Source organism: Dermacentor variabilis, chromosome 2 (genome assembly GCF_050947875.1).
Source record: "Dermacentor variabilis isolate Ectoservices chromosome 2, ASM5094787v1, whole genome shotgun sequence".
NCBI lineage: Eukaryota > Metazoa > Arthropoda > Arachnida > Ixodida > Ixodidae > Dermacentor > Dermacentor variabilis.
The window spans coordinates 149,232,911-149,251,652 of NC_134569.1; the positions used below are offsets into that span (position 1 = coordinate 149,232,911).

At 48.0% G+C, this 18,742-nt stretch overlaps 1 protein-coding gene across 1 annotated transcript; it reads left to right on the plus strand.

Moving 5' to 3' along the window:
* The first annotated feature begins 16,920 nt into the window (after positions 1 to 16,920).
* Positions 16,921 to 18,542, plus strand: LOC142572840 (NPC intracellular cholesterol transporter 1-like). Its single transcript, XM_075682232.1, has one exon. The coding sequence runs from the start codon at positions 17,006 to 17,008 to the stop codon at positions 17,783 to 17,785; it is 780 nt and encodes a 259-aa protein (XP_075538347.1). The 5' UTR covers positions 16,921 to 17,005; the 3' UTR covers positions 17,786 to 18,542.
* The last annotated feature ends 200 nt before the right edge of the window (positions 18,543 to 18,742 follow it).

The following is an 18,742-nucleotide window of genomic DNA, read 5'->3' on the forward strand; positions in this document are numbered from 1 at the left end:
TGGCGGCCTCCGGGCAAGTGAGTACCCAGCCCTGTTACGGAACAAAAAGAACAGAGCGTTACTTATTCGAATGGAAAGGATAGTGAGCCAGGTGGTGCCGGACTGCCCGCGGGACGTGCCCAGTGTAGATGCCTGGTAGTTGACTTCCGTGCTGGGGACGCGGCTACCGAGAACCTCGACACCTTGAGGCATTACATGCTGCACCAGTTTGCCCTGGGCCCAGTGCAGTCTCAGGTGAATCGGGCAGATGGGCGGTCCAGCGACTAGGACAGCCGAGCGGGATGGAACGACCGGTTCGGGAGCCGTGGCTGGCCCATCACGTCCAGCGACTTGGACAACGGCGTTCAAAGCTTGGATGTTTAAGTTCAGGCAACCAACACACCCCATTGGCTGGGGGTTCGTGGCTGACCCCACCCTCTTGTGACTCAATGTTACGTGACGCCTGTTGGGGCTGTCACAGGGCATCGGGCGCGGCTAGTTTGAGTGCCTACAGTTACGGGCCGGAGCCCTTTACTTGCATACATATCAGTTAACTGATGATGATGCTAGGAGCACCGCTATTACATGATGCGGACTCATCTGGTCCGGCCTGATGAGTGACAGCTTATACCGGCTTATGGCGCCGGTTAGAAGACTGCTTGCTGCCCGCTCGGCAGCACGCGCCCCGGCGGAGGCGTGGCCCTGGCGTTGGCAGTGGTGTTCGGCTCGTTGTCACGTCCTGGCGCCGCCGAACGCACATGCAGTTAAGTACGACCATCTGTTTTCGAGCCTGCTTGTGGCAGCTGTACTCGGCGCAAGTGCCCATTTGGCTTTTCGGGACCGATCTGAAGCGCTGGGGGTGGTGCGCGGGACGCTGCGGATGCCCTGATGTGTCCGCCGGCAGCTGTCATGGTCCCAGCCCCAAATACTTGCATCACCAGTGATGTCCCGACGCCGACATTGGCGGTGCTCTGCGGGCGCAAGCCCTGTTAGGTGCTCGGTGCCCGCCAGTCAGGAGTTCAAATCCCGCCACTCGTTTCTTTTTATTCTCCCTTTTTTATATCTCCTTTTTATTTCCCTTTTACATTTCTTATTAATTTATATTCTGTAGGGGCTTGCTCCAGTAGGTATCGATCCCGCTTTCACATTTTATTTTGTTGACAAATAATTCATTTTATTTTCGCTGACTTCTCACTATTTCTTACATGGTAGTGGTTGCCCCTGGCGGGAGGTGCATCTGTGATCTGCTTTCTGGTTATGCTATTTCGATGCTTTTTGTACGATGGAGGCCCACATGTCACTGGCGCTTGTAAGCAATTTCGGTCTTTGCGTTCATGGCCGCTGTTAAGAACGGCCGGCTGAGGTGCAAGTTTTTCCAGCCAGTTGCGACAGCAGCGTCAACTTTTCTTGGAATGCCACCATCATACTCCAGCCAAACGGCGTCACTAAGTCTACCGTGTACCAAGGACAATGTGCCACATCCGCCACCCTGTGTGGCGGGACTGCCGAGATTAGTTCGATGAACCAGGCTTTATGACTGAACGCGCCACCGCCGACCTGGTCTGCCACGAGCGGGTGAGTTGCCGAGGGAACGTATTTAGCGGCAACGTCCCACGCGCCTTTCAAGACGCAAGACAATGGAGAACCGGCGGCCGCGCTGCTGGGGGTCAGCTCGGGGAATAAAATGCGCCTTTCCGGACGTAAACGTCGAGTTCTGCGAAGACCGTCTGACGTCGTTGGGGGCCGTGAACCTGTGCGGAAGTGTGTGTGTGTAAGCCCTCGCGCAGAGAGGCGGCTCGTCTACGGTGCCTGGTCGAATGTTTCCCTCACCTTGGGATCGAGGGAGGACCGAGTGTTTATAAACCGCTGTTGTGCGGCTGCTCAGTGTACTTTCTCTCGTAGTCATTCTAGACTGATGAACTGCAGCGTCCTTATGTTGATACTGTAAATAAACCCATATTACTCGTTCTCGATGAGAAGCAGTCCTCCCCTTCAACAACGTCCTCAGCGTGGATAAGTTCGACGACGGCATGAGCCAGCTACCATCTAATTCATGCCCGACTTCAATCTTGACAACTGGTTACGAATGGTGGGATTGACCTCCCAATCCCCACACCGCCCAGTTGCAAATATATGTTCGACTCCTCATTTCATCTTTGCTATGTAGACTACTTTCAGGCAATAACCACCAGAGCCATCAACAGTCCATGGATACATTCAAGGATTATGGATACATTCTACATCCTTCTCATCATCGTCATCATCTTCTTCTTCTTCCTCTCCGTTTTAGCCGGGCATCTTTGTATCCCGATTTTCATTATTTACATTTCATTTGACACCTGAATAAAATAAACGCTCTACGGGAGGAACTTGTGCCCTCGCTGAAGAAACATTGGGATACTGGGACTTACCGTGTCCACACTTTCTTTTTTCAGTTGGCTCTTTACACCTTGAAAATTTGCGCTTTGGGTATTTTTTACCCCAATTCATTTTCCTTTTGGTTGCCTTACGCCTGTTATTGCATTTGTAGGAACGGGATTTTCCCTCCATTTATCTCGTTTATTTTATGGCAATTGAGGGAACAGACTTATGAAAAGGGGCGGAATACGAGAAAAGCTCGTTTACCGTGCAATGGATGCACGTTAAACAACCCAGGTTGTCAAACATCATTCGAAGTCGCCCACTACGGCCTGTATTATAATCAAATCGTGGTTTCATTTCAACCGCAATCAAACCGCAGCATTGTATTTTTTTTTTTTGCAAGTCGTATAGCTTGAGCGAGTGCTAAGTATTCCTCTGTCTCCCTCTCTCTCCTTTTTGGTGGTGTTCAGAGCACACACATACTAAAGAAATATGTGCCAAAGAGAGTCTGTTCTACAACGGCTGTCCCTTATTTCTCTAGATAAGTGTGCTGTGAAGACCGTCGAATTCAAGCTTCCTATTCTCACAGTAGCGCCCCGGTGTCGCAGAAAATCTGGCATCGGCGTCCCGCGTATAGCGTCGACCACTGTTTTGGAAAAAATCATTCCGAACCATGCATACCCAACTATGCATACCCAACCACGCAGACCCTCCGTACAGTTCAAAGCAGTTACGGAACTAATTGATTGTCTCAGAGTAAAATGCACCAGAAAAATTGTAAAGTACGGCTTACTCACAACCTACAGACACGATAGCTTCGGATTGGAATTAGAATATACGAGGAAATATAATTCTGTTGCACGGAAACTGAAATACAATGACCTTTTAACGCGTTAGCGTTTTCCAGCTCCTGTTAGAGGTCTGCCTTAGTGGCAGCGCCGCGACCCCCTCGGTCCCTTGCACACCACCAAAATTAAACCACAAAGCTCGACTTCGTGCATAGCGTTCGCCGCCAGCGTTTTCCTGTGCACGCTACAGTTACATAAGCTGCAGTTACCGGGAAGCGTGAGAAGCACTCAGGGATCTTTGAACGCTATAGCGGTCCACTCTTAAAGGCGAAGCTTAAGCGTCCTCTAATTCTTGGTTTTGCGACACCACTTGGTATCACTAACAATATCGGAAGCAGTGTTCACATGATGATGTAGCTGCGAAAATTCGCAACATCTGGAACATTAGATGTGAACACTATGCCAGACATGAGAAAAGCTGAATTCACTGGCGTCTTGAGCGTGTGGACTGTGCCGGTTAAAAAAGACGCAGTTTTCCCCGAAAGGTGAAGCATCGATCACGATAGCTAAATTATGGGGTTTAACGTGCCAAAACCACTTTCTAATTATGAGGCACGCCGTAGTGGAGAACTCCGGAAATTTCGACCACCTGGGATTCTTTAACATGCACCTAAATCTAAGCACACGGGTGTTTTCCCATTTCGCCCCCGTCGAAATGCGGCCGCCGGGATTCGATCCCGCGACCTCGCGCTCAGCAGCCCAACACCATAGCCACTGAGCAACCACGGCGGTCGATTGCGATAGCGAATTAGTAGACAGCCATACGAAGTAAGGATAGTACTTTTATCGGCCGTATCAACTTGTAAAGATTAGCTCGCTAACTAAATTAACGAGCATGGTGTCAGCGAGCACAGCAAACATAAACACATCACACTCGATGACAGCGGACACTCGCTGTGAAAACGCTGGCGCGAGGAAACGTGGCAGCAGCAGCGGGCGAAGTGATCTTCGTGCTGTCTATCGCTTCAACGCAAAGTGAGCGCCGAGAACACACAGCACAAAGCTACTACCCCTCGACGCCCCTAGATTGCCTAGATCCTGCAGCCAACGCAGATCGCTCTCAAGATACGGCTGCGTGACCGCGCGCAGCCGCCACATGCACAGTTCCAGCCTCAGTAGAACGCCTCTGCCTCGCAACGTTGGGTATCTCGCGCGCAATGGCAGACGGCGCGCTTACTAATTCCCCTTTAGTGCTACACGTTCAACTCCAATCAGGAATTAACAGATTTTTATCGCTTCGAGACAGTTATGAGAGGTTCGCTTGCAAAGCTTACACAGCTGCTCGCCTCAATTTTTTTTTTCTGTAGATATATCTCTGAGAACGCGCAGCTGCAACCACGGTGCTGGGCTGCTAAGCACGAGGTCGCGAGATCGAATCCCGGCCACGACGGCCGCATTTTCATGGGGGCGAAATGCGAAGGCACCGTTGTACTTAGACTTGGGTGCAAGTTAAAGGGCCCCAGGCAGTCCAAATTTTCGGAGTCCCCACCCTTACGGCGTTCCTCATAATCAGATCGTGGATTTGGCACGTAAAACCCCATAATTTAATTTTTTGTGTGTGGAACACACTTAAATTATAATAATTCACCGAGGTGCCCAAAGTCAAGCCCACTCATCGGATGTTCACGATGTCTTATTTATGACCCGGTGCACCGTGTACAGAACAAGTGCAACGCCCTGTTTGTACTTAAACCAAGAGGGTTCGAGGTACTTTGGGTACTTTAGTTTTCCTGTTTAAGGCAACGCAACCTCGGCTTTACTTCCTAGGGTATAAGCTAAGCACTCCCAGTGGTACTATAAGGGATTGCTTCCTGGTTTCAGTTCGAAGTTGTAATGACCGGATGGGCTTCCCGAGTAATGGGTGCTTCCCCACAACAACTACCGGTTGATGCTGTTGCAAAAGGCGTGGACGGCATCATCTAATGAAAGCTGCTCAATCATATAAACCATCCCATTACCTCTAATAGCTTGGCTCCCGAATTTAAAAGAAACCTCGGGAGTTCCTATGTAAATGCATAGGAACGGATTAATTAACGCAGAAAGTTGGGCTAATTGATGTCGATGCAGTTGCTGTGACATAGTTACTAGCGCGAACAACACTAACGGGAAAAAGTAGGACAGGGAAGGACACTAGCGCTCAGTCCTGTTCCACTTTATTCCGTTTGTGTTGTTCACGCTAGTAACTATGTCATAGTAACAGAGAAATCGTTTTTTTTTTTTCAGCAACCAATGCACCGATTTTGATGAGATTCGTTGCCTTTTAAGTAAAACTTTAGAGTCTAGTAACTACAGCGAGGTAATTTTCTATTTATGCATTAATACTTGTCAGTAAAGTTCTTGAACATTGCAGGATTTCAATAAACTAGATTATCAAGTTTTCAGCTTTGTAATTCAGCAAAAAAATAAAACGATGTCATAATTCTGTAATCTACCCCTAGCATTTCATATGAAGCATGTAAAATTGCTGTAATACTAATCGCTTTGAAGTACACCGCTCATTTGTATAGTGATTTGTATGTCTAGCAAGAGCGCCGTGCTGTACGTGCCACACGTGAACGTAAGCTTTAAAAAATGAACCACGCAGACGACGAAGAATACAATCACATTGGCACTGTTTATACGTGATATTTGTTGACAGTGAACGCAGAAGAAACCGACGCTCCTTCATGTTTCACTCAACTGACTGCAATGTGATTTTATTATAACATCCTATCATTCGCTTATTATTCATCGACATCCGCGTGACTTGTTCTGCTACATTGCGGTCATCCGTGAGTTACGACCCTATGCTATGCTGTTCCTTTCTATGAGCATACAAAGTCAGTCCCTAGCTCGTTGGTTGGTTTTGAAGTCCCTCTTAGCGGTCTTCGTTATGCTCCCAATTTCGACCCCATTTCTTAGTACCGACAGAACACACTGGTTGCACACTTTTGCGTTCAAGAATATCGGCAAGTTGCCAGTCATGACTTGAGAATGTCTGCCGTGTGCGCTTATTCGTCGAAACATTTCCTTCTCATTATCGGGTTGGCCAGTGTCCATTTGTCAATAGATAAACGCACTCCTCCACAGTCGCAAAAAGTGCGACCGCCGGATACGAAAACGTTAACCAAATTTCCCAAGCGTCCGTTTGGCGTAGCCCCGGCCCATAACCCTGCTCTTTTGCCTACATGTGTTCGACACTTGCTTTGGCAGTGGCATGGTATTCGTGCCATCAGACTCAAGACACTCAGGCCCCGCAGAACGAAGCCTAATATGCTAGACAACTATGCCTTGTGGTGCCTTCAGACTGTTCGGGATGACTGCGAAACAGATACTCAGTCAGCTAGTAACGCAGTGGCGACGTTTGGACGTTTTGCCCGCCCGCCATTAAGGCCCATCCGACGTCCTCTGACAGAACGCCTTTCCACTCTGTTCTCGTTCATTTTGTGCCAAAAATGACGTCTTTTTATGAAGCAGTTCTTTGTTTTCTCTTCTTTCTTTTTTCTTTGTTTACTGCGGACAGGGCTTATCAGCTATAGGGTGATCGTTTTCGTACGGTGGTTAATTCGTTACGTGTTGGTTGAGCAGGATGCATATTAAGAAAAGATGTCTGAATCCGACCTTCCATGCATCGAACTAATGCTCATGCGTTTTCAAGCCCCGAATCCTAACCCCTATGGAATGGCCGCTATGCGCAAGCGAACAGATAACATTTGCAATGGGTGGCTCACTTAATGCCAACCGTGTCGAGTTTATCTCGTGTGCCGCACCAACTGCACCGCTGGTGCGCTCTTACTTAGCTTTACCGGTGTTCGCCTCTCTCTGCAGGCGCTTTCTGTCAGATTTGTGGGTTCATACAGCAAAGGTGCGAAACGAAATTGCGCCTGGAGTGAAGGCGAACAAAATGAAGGCAACCTCGGGGACAGTTCGCAGTCTAGGCTTGTCCTGTGCGCGCCTGCTGCTGCACGAGAGTTGCATGGTGCTTCCTCATATTGCGGGACCTCTCAGAGTTGTCAACGAGTTTGCAAAAGTTTTTTTTCACTAGTAATGCGGTTCTCGCAAAGTTTTCAGGGAATGCAGGGAGGGAGCTTCTGAATATCAGGTGTGGTTATCCAAATCTACCCAGAAATTGTATGCTCACTTTGTAATCTAGCTAAGAGAATCGGTCACTCGTGCGACTCCGACACCCAAAGACACGTACGTGTGTGTGTGTGTGGGTGTGCGCGCGTGCGTCTTCCCTCTAAATCCATCGCTTTAAGTTATATCACAACTTGATATCTCATCCCTTCCTCCTCAATTTTCCTACACAGTCTTCTAATGTCCACGCTATATCTACACGACACCAGTATGTGGTGTCCATCCCTCTGCCCCAAACGTAGCATTTCTCCATGTTATAGGTGCGCAGCGAAGCTGACTGGCGGTGCTAGCTGGGCTGCCGGAGGCAACGAATGGCTTATGACTGAGGAGGGAAAAACGAAGCGGCCTGTTTCTGTGCCGCCCACCGATTATTTGCCAGTATAAGAAAAAACAAAACGTGGTATCGAATTCGGAACGCCCCGATCTTCGTTCGCAATCTCGCCAACCGAAACAGTGAGCAGCGTCTTTATGCAGAGCCAGTATACTATGTCTAGTCTAAAGCCGGTAAACAGAAGCAGTTAAGGCAAACATGTTAGGCGAAGTACTGGTAAGCCCAACTCGTTATTGGCAGAGTAACCTGGAGCGTTTCGTCAAGCAATCGCTGCTTGGCTTCAATCAGCCATTTAAACGCGTGTCCGGCTCTCTTTATCTGCCACTGGAACAAGTGTGCGACAAAAAGAGCAGGAAAGTGCTCTTCAATACTGCTCACAAACAACCGTTCGAATACGAGATATAAGTAAAGCGACGAAACAAGCGTTGGCCTAATGCCACTTCTAAAGTAGTTCTGCTTTGTTTTGTCGGAGCGCAGGTGGTTCACCTCCGCTACCCTTAATAAACACATCCAAATATTTTCAGCACTTTCTGGCCCGTGCCAGTTTGCCTGTACAGGAAGCCTTATTTTCTTTCTTTGTTTCTTTTTCTTTTTTTTCCGGGAAATTACTATAACGAAAATTGTTCACTTCGTCAGGCAGCGGCCACGTCTTCCGGGCGACTATTTGCCTGAACATGCGAACAAGTGGCAAGTGGCAACTATCCTTCTCACTCAAAGTGACTCATTCCAAAAGTTGCTTGGCCGCTGCATAGTAAGAGTCCCATGGTTTGCAAACCGCGATAGAAGCTCAATTTCATCTCCGATCAATCAAAAGATACGCTGCTGTATTCCGGTCATGGTCATCAGCTCTGGCGTGGGAATACACAGATTGCATCTTGGCAGTGTAACATTATGCAATCAAAAGAAAAGACAACGACGCACTCATTCGCAGATGAATATCACTTCGAATTCTTCCTGTATATCAATGCTGCAAATAGTAATAAGAATCATGTACTAGAAAGAGCATCACTGTCCTCGAAAAAGTTACTGGGACTGTGGTCAACGGCCGCACTGCACAGGAATGCATCTGAAGAGTTGAAAGAGGCGCCTTAGAAGATTTGAGTTACCCGCTATATCCGCGAGCCTGCTTTAGCCATTGCTGTATTAGACGTGTCGATTGGGCGTTTGTAACGATGCTATGCGCAATTGCTGAAAATTTCACTGACGCATGCGTGAACTCGGTCTGAAGATGTGCATCATATTATAGACCGATGATACTCGCATAAGCACTGCATTCGCGTACATTTCGTCCCGAAGGCGACCTCGAAGTCCAGGAGCCGAATCTTACAGCGGTTCGGAAAACGAAACGTTAACTTCGCCGCTTACGTCACTAAATGTGCCACTCGCAAGCCGGTGGTGGAAGAAGGGTACGACGCGACCAGTATGTGGGAGGGTGCCACCTCTGAAGTGTACGTCATTATATGACGAGCTAATCGAGGAACTGCAGAACGTTTCTGCTTGCTAAATAAACGTAAATTGTAAATTAAATATTATACGGCAAGTTTTAAAGTATAAACTTGTGGTGCCGGGCGTTTACGCAATGCAGAAGTAATTTACTAATCTCATTCTTTTTCATTCTCAGCCGACAGGTAGTATTGCAAACGTAAATGAGTTGGCAGAGCGCAGCGCTATGTCGTCTGCTACCAGGAGCTTGCACGATGCACGCAACAGGAACGCACTGCCAGCACTTCTTAATGAGCGAGCGCAATAAAACAGTGAACTAGTTCTTAGGGTCACCTTTACTAGCCGACTATAATATATCAATTTTCCTTCTTTTTTCGCCCTTCATCATCGGCTCGGACATGACTCGCTCGCCGCCGCCATGCTGCTATTCCTGCGATCTGCCCCACGGCGCGTCGCGTGATAGAAGCAACGGAATTTGAAATCAAACATTATGACGGGCCCTGCATTGCCTGCACGAAGTAAAATCGTAGAGTGTGGTGCTGACGGTGCACGCTGTGCCGGGAAGTTGAGGAACAAAGTGCGACACTCCCGAACTACAGAAAAAAGGGCAGCCAAATAAGAGATCTCCACAATATGTTCCCGTCCTGACCGTATAGTTTTATCAGCCTAACGAAAAAAGCGATGTACCAGCCTAGGTTGAACCCTTCTGATCGCTGAACGGCGATCGGCGAGCTGTTCACGCTGACGATAGCAATGGGAATTCGATCTCATCATGCAAATATCTCCTTGGCATTGGCTTTGAAGCGGAAGTCACGGGAAAGCTGACCCAGCCCTTCTAGCGGTCAACACAGTAATCGCGAGAGCAACTTCGTGGGCAGTGTCGGCTGCAGAGATCTAGGCCATTCCGATTAATGCTTCGCGTCCGACCGACCTCTGGGAGCTGCAGGCCGGTGGCGATGAACCGCAGCGTGCAATTCCGTCCTCTGCGTGGAATGACTACTGGTACGCTTGCACCCAAGTTTCCTCCAGTTGATAGCGTAGCCTGGAAAAGGTCTACTTGGAAAGCCAGCAGGGGTGGTGCAAATAATTATCCGTCATCTCTTTGAATGAGTATCGCACTTCCAGCCGTGGCCGACACCGAAAGAGCAACGCCATGCAGACGACGAAGGCAAGTAATAGCCTCCTCCGAAGCAACAACGCACGCGCGCGCGACGCCTGCGTATCTCCGAGGTCGCGTGACCGGCGCGCGCGGGCAGTGTCGCGAGCCAACAGCCAAGCCACTGCAACGGAACCCAAAGCGGACTACCCCTTCGCCGGTTCCGCTCTTATCCAAAGACGGGTTCGCTTTGGAAATGACTGACAGATACGTGACGTGATCGTAATTTGCGGTGCCGCCCCGCTGTCTCTGACGACCTCACACGCAAGCAAAATTTTGACCAATCAGATGAGGCCAAGTGAAGCAGTTCCCTTCCGAACCGTTATAAGATTTGGCCCCACGATAAGGTTGTAAGGTGATAAGTTTGGGCGAGTAGCATCAGGGCTGCCTTATCTGTCGCTCTACAAGTGTACCCCTGCCAAATGGCAGCGCGGACTTGTCTCCCCACTTATCCACACCCGGCTCAGCATTCTTCGAATTGCAGAGTCATTAACAACGACGCAATCGTTCAAGACGCGTAAAAAAGAATTCTGTACATGTGTAGAGGTTGCGCAAACAGAGTTAGCTCCTAGTTTATTCGCAGTGTAATTTTAGTCAAAGTATGGCGAAAATAACCTGGCGAAGCAGTATGGCGAAAATAGCTCGCCTGCTGAGCTATTGTTGCCTGGTATTGGCAAAAATGCAGCGCATTAGTTGTTGCCAACGACAAAAAGAACTCGCAGGACGAGTTTGCCGGGGCGATGTTTCATCGGCCTAGCACGGCAATATGCTAAGCACCAAACGCCTGGTGCCGCTTGCGTCATATCATGTTCAACTTTTGACTGCTAAAATGCAGAAGTGCCTGAATCATCCTGATGAGGCAACCTATCAATGATTAAGCACGCAGGAAATAATATAACAAAGAACAATAACGCCGTTGGCTCTTGTTTCATGTTACTATAATTCTTGACAGGTGCGTATTGCTGGGGGATAATTACCATTCTGTCTATAAAAAAAAAGAAGGGATAGCATCCTATTATAGAGGAACCAAACGTTCAACCTAACAAGCTTTAGTAACATGCCCTGCGCCAAAAGAATTCGAGCGCACGAAAATATTTGTAAATTCGCGACATAACACTAACGAAACACCGGTTTGCACGCAAAATTTGAAGAGTGAAACTTCAAGTTTGGCGTGGATGGATGGATGGATGCAAAATTTTAATGAAGGTCCTGAAGTACGCGACTCAGCGTGCTGCGGGCCGCTCCCACGTTGGGACAGTCAGGCCATGCCCGACCGCCGCATCGTGGGCCCTCTGGACAGCCCATAGTTGCACCCCGACATCGGGGCTCTTGATAGCGGAGAGCCACTTGTCCTCATTGATTTGTTCTGTGCCTCGTAACGAGGGGCAACGCCAGAGCATATGGTCTAGGCTAGCGATGTCATTGCAGTGCCTGCAAGAACTAGTGGCATAGGTGTCGGAATAAAGCTTGTGGAATAAAGCCGGGCTGGGATACGAGCCTGCTTGCAATAATCTGAGGGTCAATGCCTGCGCTCTATTTAACTTCTTGTGTGGAAGGGGGAAGTCCGAGATAAAAGTTCTGCGCAATTCCATTGTATGTGTTCGGTTGATCTCTGTTCTCCACCACTGCGGGCCGGCGTTGGAGTTCTCCATGGTCGTGGAAAGCGAGACCTCGCGCCTTGGAGTGGGCCAGCTCGTTGAGGTTTGTGGTAGATAGATCCATGATAGATCTCATGTGAGCGGGGAACCACGTGAGAGTGTGGGTGGCGATGCTTTTGCCGTCGAGGATGCGACAGGCTTCCTTACACACAGCGCCAACGCTGAAGGCGTGGATGGCTGCCCTGGAGTCGCTGACGATATTGGCATGTTCGTGGTCCAGGAGGGCCAAGGCAATGGCCACTTGCTCGGCCGCACGCGACGACGTGCTTCGTACCGAAGTGGCGTTTGGCGTGCAATTTTTTTTTATGTGGTGCCTCCGTAGATGGGTTCCTAGAGTTGTTGGAAATGTACCTTACCTCGACCATCGTGAGGTTTCACGATAACTTTTATGCACAAATACGAGGTATATGTAATGGATCAAGTGTTGCACTGGTACTCACTGAGATCTTTTTAACCGAATTAGATTGCTTGTTGTCGCTGGTGCTTACTGACGACCTCATAGTTCACGTCTTCAGATACGTGGACGACATTTTATTCCTGTTAAATACTAACTCTGGGGATGAGCTTGAAGAGGTGGCGAAATACATGCTTCAGTCCTTCAACTCCACAGCCACCAAGTTGTATATTACCTCTGAATTGCCCGAGAATACTTATTTGCAGTTTTTAGTCATAAGGCTGTTCTTTGTTGACAAGGACCACCGATGTTAGTCGTGCTCGCCTCGTTAAAATAAGGCGCTTCTGCCATTCGATGTATGTCCCTCTAACTGGTTAAAAGGGACATTGCGGTGTTATGCTTGAGGTCATCTCTTGCCAAGTCATGTCACCATAAGGTCCAAGCTAGTTTTTCGTCCCAGGTGAAACGTCTCCGTAATGCAGGTTTTCCGCAGGCACTACTCCAGGCCATAGCTGAGTCACTGTTGAAGGCCATATATATATATATATATATATATATATATATATATATATATATATATATATATATATATATATATATATATATATATATATATATATATATATATATATATACCGCCGACACTGGGGTTGAGCTAGGAAAAAAGAGAGAGAGGGGAGAAAGTTTGAGGTAGTGCCATAAGTCCATAAGGTTTCGCATGAGAGGAAGAGGGTGGCCGGAAAACTCGGTGTTGATTGTGATTTTTTCAGCGTCCTGCAAGTTGTCGCGTTTGTGCGCCCTTTCCAACGTAGATAAACCCAACATCGATGGATGTGGCACAAAACACAGACGCAGGTATGTACCATGTAGAACAGAGGTGGTTGGCGAGTTTCCGCGGATTTGTGGAATGTTCAATATGGGGCAAATCGGAAGACGTATCAACAATCGTTTAATGGAGCACTCTAACTCATTAAACGATGGCAGCGGAAAGCATCTGCCACTTCATTGTAGGCCATGTGTTAAGAATTGCAAGCCGATTTTTGACAAAACGAAGGTATTAGGGCGAGCGAAGGACCAAAGAGCACGTGAAATCTTCGAAGCTTCCTTGATAGCAAGACATGGCCCAGATAGGTGCGTCAGCGAACCGTCATTGTATGTTTTCGAGAAAGAGTTTGATTTTTTAGGGTAGATAGGGGCTTGGCGAGGGAGTGTTCTATGGTCACGCGGTTGGTCTGGCTTGTGCATGCGCATGGTTCCAAGAGGCATCATTGTGTGATTTCAGCAAACCAGTTGTTAGTCTGCGTTCGTCCTCTCTTCTTCTACCTCGGTGTCTCGTCCCTAGCGCAGCTGAAGTTCACAAAAAAAGGTATTTGAGAACTTTCGTAACTATTACATGGCATTCGAACCCCCCCCCCCCCCCCCTGTACCATGCCTGTGCACAAAGAGCACGTAGGCACATTGATCTGCTGAATATTTTTCACACAGTCGATGCAGGTACTCTAAACAAAGTAAACAGGTTAGTTTAATATCAAAAGTTGGGAGAGCATACCAAATGTTTGTTTTTTATACTGTTAATGAAGTTTTTAAAAATAGTCTGTGGCATATAGCACAATTCTAGTTCTTGAGCTAGATTACTCAAAGAGGCGGGCAGTACTTGCACAAGAAATCAAAAGACATAATCAACGTATTAATAAAAAACTATAATTACCTTTTAAATTAAATGATTTATGGTGCATATTGCGATTTACTAAATGTAGGCGCAACTTTCAAAAGAGCAAACTAAATAATGAGGAAACCTTGCGTGGCGAACATAACTAGGAATAAATAATAACAGTAACCTCCTGCTTCTCAGCCACGAACTAGAAACAGGAGCATTTTCGTAGAAAAGTGCCGGTCTTTCTTTTTATCTTCTTTCTTTTTTAGTAACATAGTCCAGAGACTATAACTCAAAATTATATGCGGTGATAATAAACTCCGCATGCACAGCCCCGCGTACCCCATGTGTGGGAGCTTTTCGGGGCCGCAAACACCTCCATGCTCCATGCGAAGTTTCAATATGGGAGTCTATTCAAAAATTGTCGTCATTAAGAGGTATAGTGTTTCGCAGAGAAAAAATTGGTTCGCGAGGCAACTACGGCGTCCATTGCAATATTACAGAGTTTCACTAGCTTCAAAGACTTCGCTTTCAACATTGCCGTTCGTAACATCCCGTCTCGAAACGGCTAAAGAAAGCCGTTCCACAAACGCTGCCTTCACCGCACAGTCACAACACCAAAGCGCAAAATTATCGATAGAAACCTGTTGGCCAGTCATGTGGAAGTGGTCGGTCCACTGTCGAGCGCCTTCGACGAAAGGAGATCACACTCGTCGATTAAAGGGAACGTGAGTTTGATACGGACGTGCGCCGCACGTTTTGTTCGCTTTAACTCTGCAGCAGGTTTGTTATTAGCGGCGCTACGTCACTACTTGCGTCATGCGGAATAATTCGGATATTAAAGCTCATAGGGGCGGCGTGCTGGTGGAGCATCGAAGCTCCATACTCTGGCGCCCTTAATTCTCGGTAATGCTAAGAACATAGTAATCGTCAAATTCTCATGATATGACATGATGGAATGACTTGATGTTGCTACAAAGTAAAACGGCTTTGATAGCTTAAAAGCAAACACTCGTGCACGGCGAATAATATCCTTCAGATGTGATCGTCTTGAAGTGTTTATTTCTTTTTTTGCTTTTAATCACGGTTGATTCCAATATATTCATGAATTTGTTATGTAACTGATAAAAAGAGGTCCCTCTGCTGTTGTGTATGCAAACACAAGTATACCACCGATGAAGCAATTTACTGAAGTCGATAGGGCTAGCTCACTTTACTAGTTTCTTTGGTATGTAACCATTAATACATTGAACACGTAATAACATGTACTACTGATGAAACAATAACTGAGATCGATAAGGTTAGTTCAATTTACTTTATTTTTTCGTCGGCGACCAATAATACCTCGGACTTTATTAACCTTTACCAAGTACTTGGTAATATAAGTAATAAGCGTTAAGTTGCCTTGCCTTAGTAACTAACTTTTGTTGGGAGTCAGACAAAATTATGAGCTGTGACATTTCGCAAGCCTATAGTGTTAATGTGCCAAGACAGTGGACGGGGTTTAGACAAAATTTATCCTTAAAGCACAATATTCATAAAATATAGCGATTTCTACGCCGTCGAACGCGTCCTTAAGTGACACTCAATGTGGCGACGCATATATATATATATATATATATATATATATATATATATATATATATATATATATATATATATATATATATATATATATATATATTTGCGGGGTTTTACGCACCAAAGCCACAATATGGTTATGAAGCAGGCCGTAGTTCAGGACTACGGTTTAATTTTGATCGCCTGAAGTTCTTTAACGTGCACCTAAATTTAAGTACACGAAAATGTTGCATTCTGCCCCCCGCCGAAGTGCGGTCGCCGGGCTTCGAAACCGCGACTTCGTGCTTAGCGGCGCAACGCCACTACCAACAAGCTGTCGCGGCAGGTATCTTTTTCCCAAAGCACGAAATGAGGTTGTCGTCAGTACGCGGTCAGCAGTGCCATGCTTTGCATACGAAACAGTTCGAGCACGCTCGTCACCACCTGTACATTGAAAAATTGCTTTTGTTACGAAGCCTGTGCAGTGGCAGCGCAAAGTTAAATTCCCGAAGCCAGCGACGATTCGTTCCGTAATTTCCCTGACATCTTCTGTATCAGCTTTTATTACCTACCAGTGGTTCGGGGACAAAAGTAACATCAAATAATTATGCGATATCGTCCCTTATAGTCGTATGCTGAAAAAGAATAACAAGACAGCTAGCCATTTTGTTAACCGTAAAGGTCTTCGCTGGCACATCGGATAGAGCAACCTAGCTAGCTTCCTGATCGAGTCAGCTTCCTTGGCGGTAGAACACGCGCTTTCACGCAGGACTTTCCTTCGTTACGCTACGCAGTCTTCGTGGAAGGCAGGAAGGTGGTCCCGGCCCCTCCTCGGACGTGACTACTTTACCAACTCGCCGAACAACTGCTTCTATAGAGATCGGGACGACGCGGCCGGTGGCAGAATACCGGAATCTGGGAGGCGGCCGGTTGGTTTTAAACACACAGCTCACGCTGGCGGGAAGCAGCAATTGTTCATAAAAAGCTACAGAGACAAGACAATGACAAAGGCCCTCGCTCGCACGGAAGGGTGTGCGACTTCACGCGAAGCGGTGCTTTTTCGTGCTAAGACGGCGGCCGCGCGAGCCGCCGCTGGGTATGTGGGGCGCGTGTCTGGCAACTCTCCAACAGGAGCAGCTATCCGCAGAACCAATCGGAGCTGGCCGAATTATGTCAATTACGCAAGGAGAGCGGTTACGGTGGAGGGGAGAAGCGAGATTCGTTCTCAACCTTGACTATAATCGCCAACCTCCTTCCCTTTTCTCGAGACTCGCTTATTTTTCTTCTCACTGCTCTCGAACTAACGTGGAAGTAGGAAACCGAGAGAGGGAGTCGCCCCCCTGGCCTCCTCGACCTTCGCCGATCGCGCTGGGAGAGTGTGCGACGGCAGCGCTCCTCCGTGATCAAAATACGGCGGAACCACGCGTAGAAGACACTCGTATATCTGGTCGAACCCGTCGCGAACCGCAGACCAGTGCCGCTACGGGCAACGACAGAGCACAGCCATGGAGTCATTCAGGACTACGCTCCTTCTGGCAGCAGCGCTGCTGCTCGGTTACGTCGCCTGCGTCGACGCAGCCAAGTGCTCGATGCACGGCTTCTGCGACAACAAGAACAAGGTCCCGTGCATCTACAACGGCGTGCCCAAGCCGGTCACGGACGAGGCGGTGCGAGCCATCATGAAGGAGACTTGCGGTGACTACTTCCAGATCCACGGCGACTCGCTCTGCTGCGACGGCGCGCAGATCAAGGAGCTCGCGAAGCAGGTGAAGGCTCTCGAAGGCCTGGGCCTGCGACGCTGCGAGGCCTGCTACGCCAACTTCCAGAAGCTCCTGTGCAACATGGCCTGCTCGCCGCACCAGGGAGACTTCCTGCAGGTCGTGCACTACGACGAAGAGCCGCACGAGTTGGCGGAACACGTGAACTTCTACGTAGACTACGTGACCATGCGCGCCCTCTACGCGTCTTGCATTAACCCGAGGAAGTTCATCCGGTTCGCACCGCTGTCCTTCGCGCTCTGCGGCCAGGACTACCAGAACTGCACCATGAACCTGTGGTACGGCGCCCTGGGCAAGAGACGAGTGGGACTGACCTCCGTGGACGTAACGTACGAGCCGGTCACCAAGGAGGCGATCTTCACCGGGCTGCGGGAGTACAGGCCCTTCAAGGACTCCATGTACGGCTGCAACGAGACCGTCTCCGGCAAGGCGTGCGCCTGCGAGGACTGCGAAGCGGTCTGCGAGAACGCCGACGACGCCGTGAAGCCCGTGCCTCTGAGCACGTGAGGACTCGACGGTGCCGAGGCTGCCAGGCAGAAGATACTGATCTTGTCTGCCGCACTTTTCGTTGTGCTGTTTCATGCCGAGGCATACGTGGTGTTGAGTGAAGCCGTCTTTGTGTCCCGGAGGTCTTATTGACTGTGCTCCCAACGGGAGCTTTCGAAACTGCTGTCTTGTGTCATTTCTTCATACGTCCTATTCCTCTCATCGTCTGTAATATTTTTTGTTGTTTTTTTGCTTCCTTTGCTGTAGATCCTCTTCTGTGCATTGATTTCTCTTCTGTCTTCAGACCACAGAAGATCCATGGTTCCTTGAAACGTAGTCCATGTTTGCTTCACTGCGCCTAAGCAAAGAAAGTGCTGATGCAATAAACACTGAACCCCGAAGTATTTAAATGAGTGCGTAATACAGATTATATGAAGGGCACTTCAACGTAGCCATCAGAATGAAGCTTATATTCTTTTGATAATTAGCATTTCACGTTCTTTTTTTGCAAATGAAATATTTACACATCTACTGAAATATGTAACTCAAATCGCACCCCAATTTGCAAATATAGGTGCCGTTGTCAAATCGTGTCTGATTTTTTATGCTTTCTGAAGTGTCCTCGAAGTCCAAAAGTGTTGTTCATCTATTTATCTATATAAAAACACGCCTTTTATGAAAGAAGAAATAAAGCAACGCCCTTACCGCTGTCCACAATTGTACAATGCGCACATCTTGTACCATAAACTTTACGAGAAATAAAAACATGGCACATCTATCTTGCCTGAGCTCATTCCGCGCAACACACATTGCGTCTGCTGCCCGCCTGCTCCAGAAAGATAGAAGGCAAAGATCCTGCTTTGCAGGTCGCTGGGTCCACAGCGCCGTGTAGTGAATTATATGCCTTCCACGCACCTACTTCCTTGATCAGCTTTCCATCTTATGCTCTTTCGTTTTCACAGACAACGTTCATTTTCT

What these genes read in the sequence shown, in the direction of transcription:
- LOC142572840 (XM_075682232.1), top strand. Translation starts at nt 17,006, where the DNA reads ATGGAGTCATTCAGGACTACGCTCCTTCTGGCAGCAGCGCTGCTGCTC.